At 32.3% G+C, this 13,159-nt stretch overlaps 2 protein-coding genes and 1 non-coding gene across 3 annotated transcripts; 1 reads left to right on the top strand and 2 right to left on the bottom strand.

Moving 5' to 3' along the window:
• Positions 1-3,182: 3,182 nt before the first annotated feature.
• On the bottom strand, positions 3,183-3,255 carry TRNAA-CGC (transfer RNA alanine (anticodon CGC)). Its single transcript has one exon. It is a non-coding gene; the product is annotated as a tRNA-Ala (tRNA).
• A 6,854-nt stretch (positions 3,256-10,109) lies between these two features.
• On the top strand, positions 10,110-10,763 carry LOC148788571 (uncharacterized). Its single transcript, XM_088878865.1, has one exon. It carries the CDS (start codon positions 10,110-10,112, stop codon positions 10,761-10,763), a length of 654 nt encoding a protein of 217 aa, XP_088734991.1.
• A 1,087-nt stretch (positions 10,764-11,850) lies between these two features.
• On the bottom strand, positions 11,851-12,775 carry LOC105157086 (pectinesterase 3). Its single transcript, XM_011073380.3, has one exon. It carries the CDS (start codon positions 12,675-12,677, stop codon positions 11,967-11,969), a length of 711 nt encoding a protein of 236 aa, XP_011071682.2. The 5' UTR covers positions 12,678-12,775; the 3' UTR covers positions 11,851-11,966.
• Positions 12,776-13,159: the final 384 nt, after the last annotated feature.

Genomic DNA, 13,159 nt, shown 5'->3' with positions numbered 1-13,159 from the left:
CTGTTTACTGGATTTCGTTGTTTAAAAATTTAAATGCAGAGGAATTGCCGATTCATGTGCAGCTGCTGTTTGGATTTGTTTCTCTCTCCAAACCTTCGTATGGTCCAACCATTTTAATCAAAGGTGGTGAGAGAGAAATTGTCACTAGTGCTTCAAAACTATTAATCACGCGCTCCTTTTTTTCCAGTATGATTCTTTAATTTTAAATTCTTGTTTAAGATAGAAAATATCTTTTTTTTTCCCCTGAAATTTATTAAAACACTGAATATCAGCCACTATTTTGAAAATAATACAATAAGAATTTATTTCCTTCAATTCTTACTTAAAATCCTATGTTTTGACAAAGTTTTGAAATAAGTATTAAGTAGCAGTAAAAGTCAGAAATATTTAAAAATAAAACGAAAAAGAATTGAAGTTAAGGCGTACTGAAATAACAATTAGTAATAATTTTATCAGTAAGGTATAGAAGTTGATAGAAAATTACTTGTAATACTTTTCTAATACAAGTTTAATTTAAATAATTAAATGCACAAATTGTAATTTAAAAGCACTCAACTCTTTTCAATTTACTTGAAGTAGTTGCAATGTTCCCTACATGAAAGTTCTGAAATTTTAAAAGGATGAAAAACTATACTTTAGACTATGAAGATTAAATCCAATGATTCAAGAAAGGGAAAGTGACAATTTCAATTGTCATAAAATAAAAAATGAAAATGACCCTCTCAAAAAAGAAAAGAATAACTTATATATATATATATATATATATATATAAGCTGGCTGTGGCCAGCAATGTGTGAAGCTTTTGTGTGTCATGTTCTATGAATTATTAATTCATATTTCACATTCACAAGTATGCTTGTGAAGGAGTCTTTTCTATTTAATTAAGTAGCCCCTACATTTGGTCCCAACAAGTATATACTTTTTTTTGGTATAATTATATTTACACTCCTTTATCTTATTTTTTCTATACAAATTACTTTTATTTTTTAAAAAATTATAAAAATTACCCCTGACAATCTTTAAAACTTAAAAATGCTATGTTGATTAGGTCAATTTTTAAAATAATTTTTCAAAAATAGAAATGCCCTTAGGGTGTTTCTGTAATTATTTATGAAGTTGAGCAATATAACCCCAAATATTTTTTTTATTTATATTAATTTTTAATTTAAATTTAAATTATTTTACTAACTTTTTTTTATTGAATCTCTATATAAAATTACACATTTTAGTAATTAAAATATTAAGTTATTTAATTAATATATAAATATAATTAGTTAATAGATTATAAATTTAAATCAAAAAACTATTATCACGCTAGTATAAATGATTTGAAATTATTAAAACTAAAAGACTAGTTATCCTCTATTTTTATTTATAACTAAGTTTTACTAAAATGAAAATTAAAAATAATCTATTTATATAAAACTAATTAAAATTAATAAAATAAATTAGCTTATTTATTAAAAAAATATTTTAGTAAAATGGGGGTTAGGGTGGGCATGGCGATGTAGTTGGAGAAGAAGCGATAATTTTTTTAAAATAAATAATTTGATAATTTAAAATATCTTTTTAGTAAATAAATTATTCATTTTATTAATTTTAATATAATTTATATAAAATACATAAATCATTTTTAATTTTAATTTTAATTTTAGTAAAGTTTAGTCTTCTTTAAAATAATCTTTTAATTTTAATAATTTTATTAAAGGATAATTTATATATTGATTAAATATTTAATATTTTAATTATTAAAAGGTGCCATTTTATATTGAGATTTAATAAAAAAAGTTAATATAATTATATAAATTAAAAATTAGTATAAATAATAAAAAAATATATGGGATCATATTAGTCATTTTAAAAAAATTACTTTTAATACCCTTCTGTCTTTTGATAATTACAAAAATACCTTTAAGGGCATGTTTGAAAATTTATTTTAAAGGTTGACTTAGTCAACAGGGACATTTTTGGATTTTAAAAGCTATCAGGGGTGGTTTTCATACTTTTTTCCAAAAAAGTAAGGGTGATTTGCATAAAAAAAAAAAAATAGAGGTGGAAATGTAATTATCCCTATTTTTTTTCTATACTTTTACTAGTCGTTGCACACGGTTCTTACAAATATATAAAAATGTTATGATATTTGATGAAGATAGAAAGAAATTTACAAAAATAAACAATCATAATGTGAGTAAATGAGAAAGACCGTAATAAGAAAACAAAGCAGATGAGGTGTGAGAGAAAAAATAAATTATAATTGTGAGTTTATTAAAAATATAAAAGTTTCTACACAAAAATACATGGAGAAGTAACATGAGGGAGAAATGTGGAGTGGTGAATTGTGAGGAAAAAAAATTACAATTTTTATATTATTAAAAAATATAAAATTACTAAATTGACCTTTTTCTTTAGAGAAAAAAATAAATAAAATGATAAATTTGAGTGTTCAAAAAGTTGGTATGTCAATTTTTTTTTTATAATAGTACAAAATATATATATATATATATATATATATAATTATGGAGTAATTTTGGAATGGTTTGAAGGTTTAATTAAGGCTTTTTAATTATGATATGTTGAGTGCTAATCCAATTGGATGGTTTTCATTTGTACAAAAGTAGTGCTTTATTTATTTATTTTCTATTTTTCTTTCTTCTTATTATTATTTAAAATAAATGGCATAACTCAGCGGTGTTATGCAAAATATACCAAATTTTTTTGTGTTAATTTTATAGGTAAAAAACTTACGTATCATATTAAATACGACATGAAATTCTCTCTCTGTTAGAAACTAGTGAAGGGTGTGTCACACGCCTAAAATGCAAACCGGCTTCTTTCTAAATAATTTTTTAATACTATTTTATATTTTTAAAAGTCTATTTGCCCTTTCTTTGCATATATAATAAATTAATATTTTAGTTTACATATATTTTAATAATTATATATTATTAGTTAATTTAAATTATTATATACTTTAATAAATTATGTTTATTTATAAAATATATTAATTAAATACCAAAAAATTGAAAAATCAAATTAATTCACAATACAAAAATTAATATACTAAAATTTATTTTTATATTTAAATATTTATATGAAAAACAATTATAACAATTACATATTAACTAAATTAAGTTATTATTTTATTATTTTTTAAAACTAATGAAAATGGAATATGGAATAAGTGGAGGTGCGGGGAATCGAACCCCGTGCCTCTCGCATGCGAAGCGAGCGCTCTACCATATGAGCTACACCCCCTCACATTAAAATAAATTTAATTTAAATAACATATGTGTTACTTTTAAAATATATTAATCAAATATCAAAAATATATAATTTTTTTAGATTATATTATTTACTATAAATAATATTTAATTAATTATTATCATATAATTAAAATAAAAAAGTTGAAAACTTTGTTTTTATTATTTTAAATTAAAAAATACAATATTTTCCCCTTTCCTCCTCCTTTCTTGTCCACCGTAGCCATGCCCACCTTCTAACACTCAGATTTCAGCAGTGAAGAGTTTTTTGTTTATTATTTTAATGTCATGAAGAGTTTAGTTGAATTTTTAAAATTTAGAGTGATTTATGCAATTTAGCCTTCTAATTATTCTAATGTTATAGGGATTGTCGATGGCTTGTGAAGAGAGGGTTGTTCTCACTTTATAAGTTTTTGTGCTATATATATAGGGTGAATAGCAATTTATCCCCCTGTGATATTAAAAATGAGCACATTACCCCCCTATGGAAAAAATATAGCAATTTTTACCTCCCTATACTTTTTAAGATGAAGCAATTTACCTCCTTATATAGGGAGGTAGATTGCTTCATTTTAAAAATCATAGGGGGGTAAATTGTTGTATTTTAAAAAATATAGGGAGGTAAATCGCTATTTATTTTTTCACAAGGGGGTAATTTGGTCATTTGCGATATCATAATGGGATTGCTTGCATTTTTCGCTATATATATATACGCATCAAATTGGTCAAATATACTCTTTTACATTTTTCATCATTTTTCAACTATATATTTTCCAAGATCAATACATAGAAAATATTGCAATTTCTCCTAAAATTTGGTCTAATTATAAGTAAGTCAATTCAAACTTATAAAATTACTCCGACCTCCCGTTGCATTAATAGTCGTTAGAAAAAGCTTCACTATAACCTAGGATTTATGGCACACACTATGTGCGTAATTTTTTAATATTATTTAAAATAAATATTTATTAATATTTTGTTATTTAATAAAATATATACAAAATAATAATTTAATATTATGTTTATGAAGTGGTAGATGCACTATTAGAGAGGGAAAAATGCATGAAAATTTAAAAAGAAAGAAATAACTACCGAAAAATAATGGGAGAGTGAAAAATTAAATAAACAAATAAATATTAAAAAATATAAAATATCATACCAAAAAGGTGAGACATCAAAGACCCCTCTCCTTAATAATAAAGTATAAATTATAAAAATATTTGATTAAGGTTTGTTTGAATTATAAAAGGGACATCTAATATTTGTCATATTATAATTACATCATTTGAGAATTTTCTATGTTAATTACATCATTTGGTGGAGGAAATAAATCCCATTGATGAGGGAAATAAATTACTCCAACAAAGGCAAGCAGAATACCCTCATTTAAGAAAGTTCAAGTCAAACTTATCAAAAAAATATGATGCACAAATTACTAAAATATCCCTAGTAAACGGATCACAATCGTGTAATAGGAGTAGGTTAAGTACAAAGTAGTACTTTACTTTCATCTATCCTAAATAACGTAATTTTGTACTAATATAAATACCCCTCCCATTCTCTCATTTGGAGGATAAATGAATTTCTTCTAAAAACTCTTAGTGTAAGTATGTTGAATTGCGATCTTTTACTTTTTGGTGACATTAACTTGGCGCTATTTGTGGGAACTAGTGATTCAACATTTGAGAATGAACACTAGGTCAAGCGCACAGAAATAGAACGGAGGCTTAGGCGAGCTTGTAGGGATCTCCTAGCATGCACCTTGAGAAGAAGTCCAACAACCACACAACTCAATGGTGGGTTAGGACAACCAAGGACTAAAAGAGTAAGAAGAGCGGACGCACGATGTCCTTTGCTAGATGATCGAAGATGTCTCAGCACAAGCCGCATCAAGAGCAGTCCTAGTATATCGCGGAGCATGTAGTCTCGCACAGCTCCCTCGCTATCATCACAGAGGCCTTGGAGTAGACTTGGCCCTCGAGAATAGGGAGCAAAGGCTGGCGGACCAGCAAGAAGGTGATCAACTCGAGGAGGACATAGAGAGCCGGCTTTCCCTACCGGAAGATGGACTGCCCCACCGTTTTCAAGAGATGCACCACTAAGAGAACACAGACCTCAAAAGAGGGACTAGGCATGTGACACTCCCCAACGATTATCCCATTCGATCTCATAACAAACTCACATTTAACCCGATAAGACAAATGATATAATTAATATTTTGTATATACCTTGAGCAATTAAATACTTCATCAAAATCTTGGTAAAATATTCTTCACTGTAGCATATGAAAAGGACAAAATTAGAGTTTCTAGCTATTAATATTCTTGTATCTATGTTGCTAGAGCTCCCGACTCAAGATGGCAATGCTAACCCCTTATAGGGCTAACAATTAGCTTGTGATCTATCTCCTGAAAAAATACATGGCATGGTATGAGTTGCCAACTCAGTAAGCATACTAATTAGCCTATATAGATACATATGAGTACATATAATCGAAGACTAATTTCATTCAACACCAATCAATCAATATTTGTTATGTAATCACGAAGCAATCAATACCAATAATCATACAAAACCAATACCAAAATCAAGCATCAATCACAACATAATACACACATCATTATCATTTATTTTCTTAGTTATAGTTTATTTTCTTAGGGCTCTATCTAGTTTAGCTGGAATATATTCAATGGTTTTACTGACAATCATCATCTCCATCACATCATCTCCTCTTTTTTTCTCGATATTACGCAACACACAGTTCGTATGATATTACATCATCCATCATATCACACAACAGACAGTTCTTATGATATTAAATCATCTATCATATCACACGGCACAAAGGTCATATGATAACACATCATCTCCGTTAATTCATGATAGCACATAGCTCGACTCCAGTCACATTATCATAAATCATTAAATATGCCCTAGGTTAGGTAAACCATCTTTTCATCTCAATTCAGCATTCGCATATAATCGACTTCATACTTAAACTCTGAGGACAATCAAATAAAAGTATGTCACAATCATTCACAACCATCTCCATCGTTCGTCTCCATTCAACAACCAAGTTAGAGTGTATCACAATTATTCACCACATGAAGTACATCCAACCACTAATAAGACACATGACAACAATTGTACAATTTAACATTTGAGGATGTTGCAAAGGCGGCCTCGGGACAAGCCATTAGGAACGATTTTCAACGATTGATACAATTACTGTCCTAAGTTGGAACGGTTTTCTGTAAATCGTTCTTAAATTTTTGTAATGCCAACTGTACAGACGGATTTCTATCCGTTCCAATGTCCTGTTAAGTTCTGTATTCTTCAAATCGTTCCAAAGTAAAAAGAATACCGTTCAAAAACCCGCCCAAAATACCATCTTTTTTATAATAACTAATAAAAAATTGAACATACAAAATCCATTTAAAACCGAATAAGAATCATAACTTAGACATAAGGTCTATCATGGACAGACTTCCAAGTCGCCCTGTCCCGCCACATCTTAGTCTTATAAAATTTAAAATTCACCCTGAAAAGTACTTTATTATTTATAAATATCTAACAAACTATTGATATTGCTAAAATATAATTTTTTTAAAAAAAAATGTATTATTAAATTAAAACTTAGATTTTAGATAAATTAATATAATTTAATCGGGACGAATTTTGGAAAAAAGAACTCAACTCCAAGATTTGTACCGGACTCGACAAGGTTTAGAAAATTAATACTCATCCTCGAATATGGACCTAATTCTAGGTTGAGGGTGCACACCCACTTTATCCAACTCAATTATAAAAAATTTTAGATCGAGCTTGATCAAATTTAAACTAATTATATAATCAGTATAATAATTTTATATGATTGGTTTTTACAGTTTAAGAAAAGTGATCAATCACTATCCTTAAATTAGTTAGATTCGATAAATCTGATTTTTGTAAGAATTTTTCATCAATTACCATCCCTAAATTTGACGGGAAATCTGTTTATCCAGGTAAAATATCTTCTACCCACATCATTATTAGGCATTGATGTTATATTTATGCGTACATTACCTGCAATCATCTTTTTATTTAATAATCTAACTTATTTATAATAAAAAAAATAAAAATACACACCAATCACTCATTGGTATGATATATATTAACACACGTAACATAAAAATATGATAGAAAAATCATACTTAAGCAATATACACTTTTAGTCATTTTACTAATGAGATTTTGAAAATAGTCCTATAACTTTAGAAAATTATCACTTTCAATCCTCTAACTAGACATTAATTTTCATTCAAAAATTAAGATGAAAAATCACGTGCAAATTATATGAATAAGGGTAACATTACTGGAAACCGATCTTTTTCTCCATGAATTTACTAAAGAAGTTGACAAAGGACTGAAATCAGACTTTTTATGATATGAAATTATTTTCGAAAAATTCAATATGCAATGAATTAAAAATACTTTTTCTTTTTTTTTTGGGGGGGGTGGGGTGGGGTGGGGTGGGATAACAACGAGGAAAAGACATACTTTGTCAACTCGGCCGCCGCTGTGGACTGTCGTTCTCCAACCCCACACCTCTCAGCTTTCGTGCATCTCCACATTCTACAAAAAATCATTTCCAATTTTCTTGCATACACATACTCCACACATTAGCCGAACCCAAAATCCCACATGGATTCAGACAATGAAACCTTCTCCATTTCCATCAAACAAACCCTTCTTGATCATGATCAACAACTACCCCCTCCACCCAAACACACAAGAAACAAGAACCTAAAGAAAACCATCTCCTCCTTGCTAATTTTTGTTGTTCTCATTATAAGTTCCATGACATTGTTTTCCATACACAAAAACAGAAGAAACGAATTGCGCAATGCATACCTATCTCGCTCCAGGCGATATTACTGTCATCTGACGAGGTACCCCGAACTGTGCTACGACTCTATGTCCTCCATCATAAACTGCACGGTCCTCAAGTCCACCCCCGGCCCGATATTCTCCACTTCCCTTCAGGTTGCCATCAATGAGCTTGAGAACATCTCTACTGTTTCTATACCTAGAGCTTTATCGTCCGCCGCGAACAATTCTTTGGTGCGGTCAAGGTTGTTCGAGTGTCTAGCACGGGTGCAGGACTCGTCTAGTCGTCTGAAGAAGTCGTTGGGCACGTTGGGCGTTGACGCTGATGTCGGGTTGTTGACTTATGAGGAGATGGACAACATGAATGCTTGGACACTGGCTGCAAGATCCAATGCTTCTAAGTGTTTCTTGGCATTGGAGGAGATTGATAATGTGGTGGAGGGTGAAGAGAAGAGTAGAGTGGAGGAAGTGAAATTTGGAGTGGAGAAAGCGAAGAAGTACATGGTTAACAGCATTTGGTTATTACAGAGGAGAGACACCATCCTTTTCGATTTCTACAATCCCTTTTATGAGTACGATGATGAGTACTCGTATATTAATCTCTTTTATTACAACTTTGATCACAACTTTGATTACACGTTTTTGGTTTGTCTCTATTCTGGATTGTATCTGTTCTTGGCCTTGCTCTACTTCTTGTTCTGGCGCACAAAATGATGCAATATTTTGTTCGAAGTTTTCTCATATTGAAAATTTGTCGATTTGAATTATAAGTGATATGTTAGAGTCGTTATTTACATTTTGAATAGCCCATCCCTACTTGCTGTGATTATGTTTAAAAACTATTTCCTTGTTTCAGTTACCCATACGTAATGATAGAAGAAATTGCAATTTTAGTCGCATAAATAGGGAAAAGTATTATTTTAGTTTGTTAAATATGCCTAAATTTAATTTTAGTCCAATAACTATGTCCATTTTTGTCTAGGTCTAGTAACTTACGAAATTGCTTACTTTTAGTTCTCTGGCAGATTTTCGAACAATTTTACCCTTATGAGTGTATATGGACTAAAACTGCCTTTCAAAAGTTGCATAGGGGTAAAATTGTCCAAAAATCTGTCAGATGACTAAAAGTAAGCAATTTCGTAAGTTATTGGATCTAAACAAAAATGAACATAGTTATCGGACTAAAATTAAAATTAGACATACTTAGAGGACTAAAATAATACTTTTCCCACATAAATATACAATTGATAATTGAGAAATTCTAACTCGAATTCAGTTCAATTGAATTTTGAATCAATTATATGACAAGTGCAATACACTGTTTTTGTAATTGATGTACAATTTAGAAAAAATGACCAATTACATAGTAAATGCGATTTACTTGCTCTGTAATTTATTTTGTTTGGCCAAATCTGATTGGAGTAAGAATTTTTTTAAAATTAAGAATAGTCAACATTTGCTAAAATGATTAAAAAGATGAACTCAATTAAACCATTATTATAGTGTTTTAATGGATTTAATATTGTCATTTATGATAGTGCTAAAGTCTAACTAAGTTATGGCCCTCAAACAACCATTGACTTACCATTCAATCAGACAAGTCAACCAAACATGGCGTGACGCGAAACTTCCCAGCCAGACCCTCCAACGTTTTCTTCAGTCGTCATCTCCACAAACAAGATTGACTATTTTACATGGCATTTCCACTTATCAATTATTGCCACTGATGATCAAATCAAATTCGCCCCACTTCATCGTTGTCGTGACATTCTCCTTGAGCTTATTTGTTGTTCACTTGTTATGAAATCGATGAACGATACCAATTCCAAGACGAGTCTTGTCGTGGACAAAAACGAATCTTTATTAACCTTTCGCAGACTAAAAAAGATCCTAATTTTCAGTTTCTCTCTCTTCTTTGTCTGCCTAACCGTAGCTATAGCTTCCTTAATCATCTACCTCGTACGCAGCGAAGATTCATCAATGTCCAAAGATCAGCCAACCCCCCTCAATCCAGCACTCCAAGCATTCTGTTTGGTCGCTTCCAATGCCTCGTCGTGTATAAAAACATTTAATCCCATCATCAGCGCCAAATCCGTCTCCGACCCAAATCAGATTTTCACACTCTCCCTTCAAAAAGCAGTCAAAGAACTCGAAAACGTCATTCCGTTGCTCCCATCAAACACTGTCCCAATTCCCGACGGTAAGGAAACCGTCGATACATTCAAGAACTGCTCCACTTCACTGCACGATGCGTTGAGTCAAATTAGAGACACTCTGGGGAAAATGCGGGGCAATCCGTTTGTGGAGGCGCAGAGCGACGAACAGAGGGCTGATATGATGTACTGGATCACAGTGGCGGAGGAGAACCTGGAGTCCTGCATTAATGATTTGGCGACGGCTGAAGCGACGGATGGGAATGAAGTGAGGGCGACGGTGCTTGGGGTGAAGGCGTATTTGAACGGCGGCAGAGATTTTCTGCTGCGATTCGCGGATGTTCTGCAGATGTTCTGGATCGTCAATGGTAGTGCTGATTGGGGTATTATTAATCTTGAAAACCTGTTCGGTATATGTATAGGTGGGTTGGAGTTGTTCTTCGTGTTCTTCATGTTTTACACACTATGTACAACTCGTTGATCGAGTTGAATTCCGAATGGAATTTTCTATTGTAAATCGTTTATGGATTGTGTGTATCAATTTTTTTTATAAATAAAATACATAATATCATCTCTTTATATATAATATTTATATTAAATGGACTAAAAGAGAGAAAAGACTTTCCAACATCACAAATTGCAAACGTCCTAAATTTATTACAGTAAAATTTAAATTTAAAACAATCACAATAATGAATAATTTTTATGTAATAAAAAGAATTAATTTTAATGTCTGTCAATTTATTTTAGAAGAATTTAGAAAAATTGAATATGCATTAAAAAATTTGTGATACATTTTGGAAAATCAGTAGACACATTAAGAAAATAATAATTGCATAAACTGGGGACATCTCAAGTTAGCGTTGGTGGGCAAATTCTCTCATTGATACCCCAGCATGCACACAATTTGGACTTTTTTTTTTTTTTTTAGAAAAACCACCTAGAGGTGGGGGAGTTTTTCAAAATCCCCAGTACTTTTATATTAAAATACACAAAAATAGTTACAGCGGAGAGAGGTACCTCCCTAAAATTTCTAAAAAAGCCATAATAAGGAGTTCTACTCCTTTATAGATAGAGCAACGTTAAATCGCCAGCGCCGCCTTTCCAGTCTCGTTGCCGACATTGATGATTGAATGGGCGAGGCGCAAGAATTTCTGAATGTTAAATGCCGGTGATTGCTGTCCTCCATTGACATCGTTCTCATGTGCGCCGTCAAACCCTAATTGGGGGGCGGTGCATTAAATCATCCTCGTCTCCATCCAAAGTTGGGTCTTTCCTCGTCTGAAGTTCATCCCCGATCTCTGTAACGCCTAGAGAAGCCTCAATCGTCATCAAAACATTGCTTTTCGCTAGCGACTCTTCATCTTCCTCACAAATCAGCACCTGTTTTTCACAAATAGTATCGCGACAGTCCTTCTTCCCACGACCCCCGTCGTCTTCATCATCCTCCTCGCCGACCGATGTCCCTCGTCCATTGCCGGTCGTTTGCATGGTGTCTAGAATTTTTGTGTGTGTAAGATATGGTGTGCTAGTGTGTGAGAGAGAAGAGAGAATGTTGAGAGTTCATGTAGTTTGTAAAAATAAGTATAGTAATTTTTTAGTACATATACACAATCATAATAACACACAATAATACAAAACGGAAAAGCAAATGACAAACGTCAACTCTCGATTGGTTGCTTGATTAGGGCATTGTGAGGCCAAACTTGTCGAAAAGGCTTTGAATATTATTGAGAACTGCTAAGGTGTTGCTCATGTACTCCTGCGACTTCTGCACCTTCAACTTGAACTCATCCAGGGCCGTCGATCCTGTCTCCGCGAGCCCATCAAGGCACGTTTCCTGATCAGTCATGGCAGCGCTGATCCACGTCTGCAAATCGCTGATCTTCATCTCAGTCAACGCCTTCTCCCCACTGCCGACACAGATCAACTCGGCCGACCTCCGTAGTTGACTCGCCGCGTCGTCGAACAGCTCGGCGCAGTCCTTCATGGCCGGCTCGGCCGTCGGCTCAGTGAGTAGATTTTTTAGGCTCGATACCTCGAGCTCACTGGCGTGGAGAGAGAGGTTGAAGAAGCGCAAAGGGTTGTTGGAGGGCGGGGAATTGAGGGGAGAAATGGAGGAGAAGCATGATTCGGGATACCGAGTAACAGCGCAGACGGTCTTGAGCGGCTCGGCCGGGTTGGCGGCGAGTTGGGACGGCTCGGGTTCATCTGACTCCGTGGCGCACTCGTGGATGAGGGCCGCGACGAGCAAGGCGATGATGAGGGTCAGGAAGACAGCGAGAGAGACGGCGATGATTCTGAAGCGGCGGCGGTGGTGGTTGGCCGGAGGATTGGGGTGGTCGTCTAAGGAGTTTACTTTGCCGTAGCCTTTGATGAAGTTGATCGATTCCATGGATGATGATGATGATGGGTTTTCGTTGATCCAAGGGGAAAGTGGAAACGCGAGGATTGTACTTGTTGATGATTGTCGTGATTGAAAAATTAAATGGAAGACGTGTTTGCTGACTAAATCGTGCTTGGTATATTCTTATCATTTAATTTTAATTATTATTTTTTGTAATAATTAATTATATTTTCAGAAGAAGACGTATTGTTGGGGCCTAGGGACAATGGCACTTTTGAAACTATCAAAGTTTTTAGTTACTTTAATTTTTGTATATATTACAAAATATGTATAATTTATTTATATTTATATATAATACATAAATTTAATATTTTTATAAAATAAAATAATGATATAAATAGTTTATAAACATTTTAGTGTTTATATTTCAATGCTTAAAATGTATACGTATAAATTTTTAAAAAAATATTAATTTTTTAATAATATTATTGTTCATGTATTTATAAAGTTATGATAGTATTATTTTTTAA

This window comes from Sesamum indicum, linkage group LG3 (assembly GCF_026168435.1).
Source record: "Sesamum indicum cultivar Baizhima isolate 11 linkage group LG3, ASM2616843v1, whole genome shotgun sequence".
Taxonomy (NCBI): domain Eukaryota; kingdom Viridiplantae; phylum Streptophyta; class Magnoliopsida; order Lamiales; family Pedaliaceae; genus Sesamum; species Sesamum indicum.
Note: the sequence above shows the minus strand (reverse complement) of the source record. Positions and strands in the feature narration are given on the sequence as shown.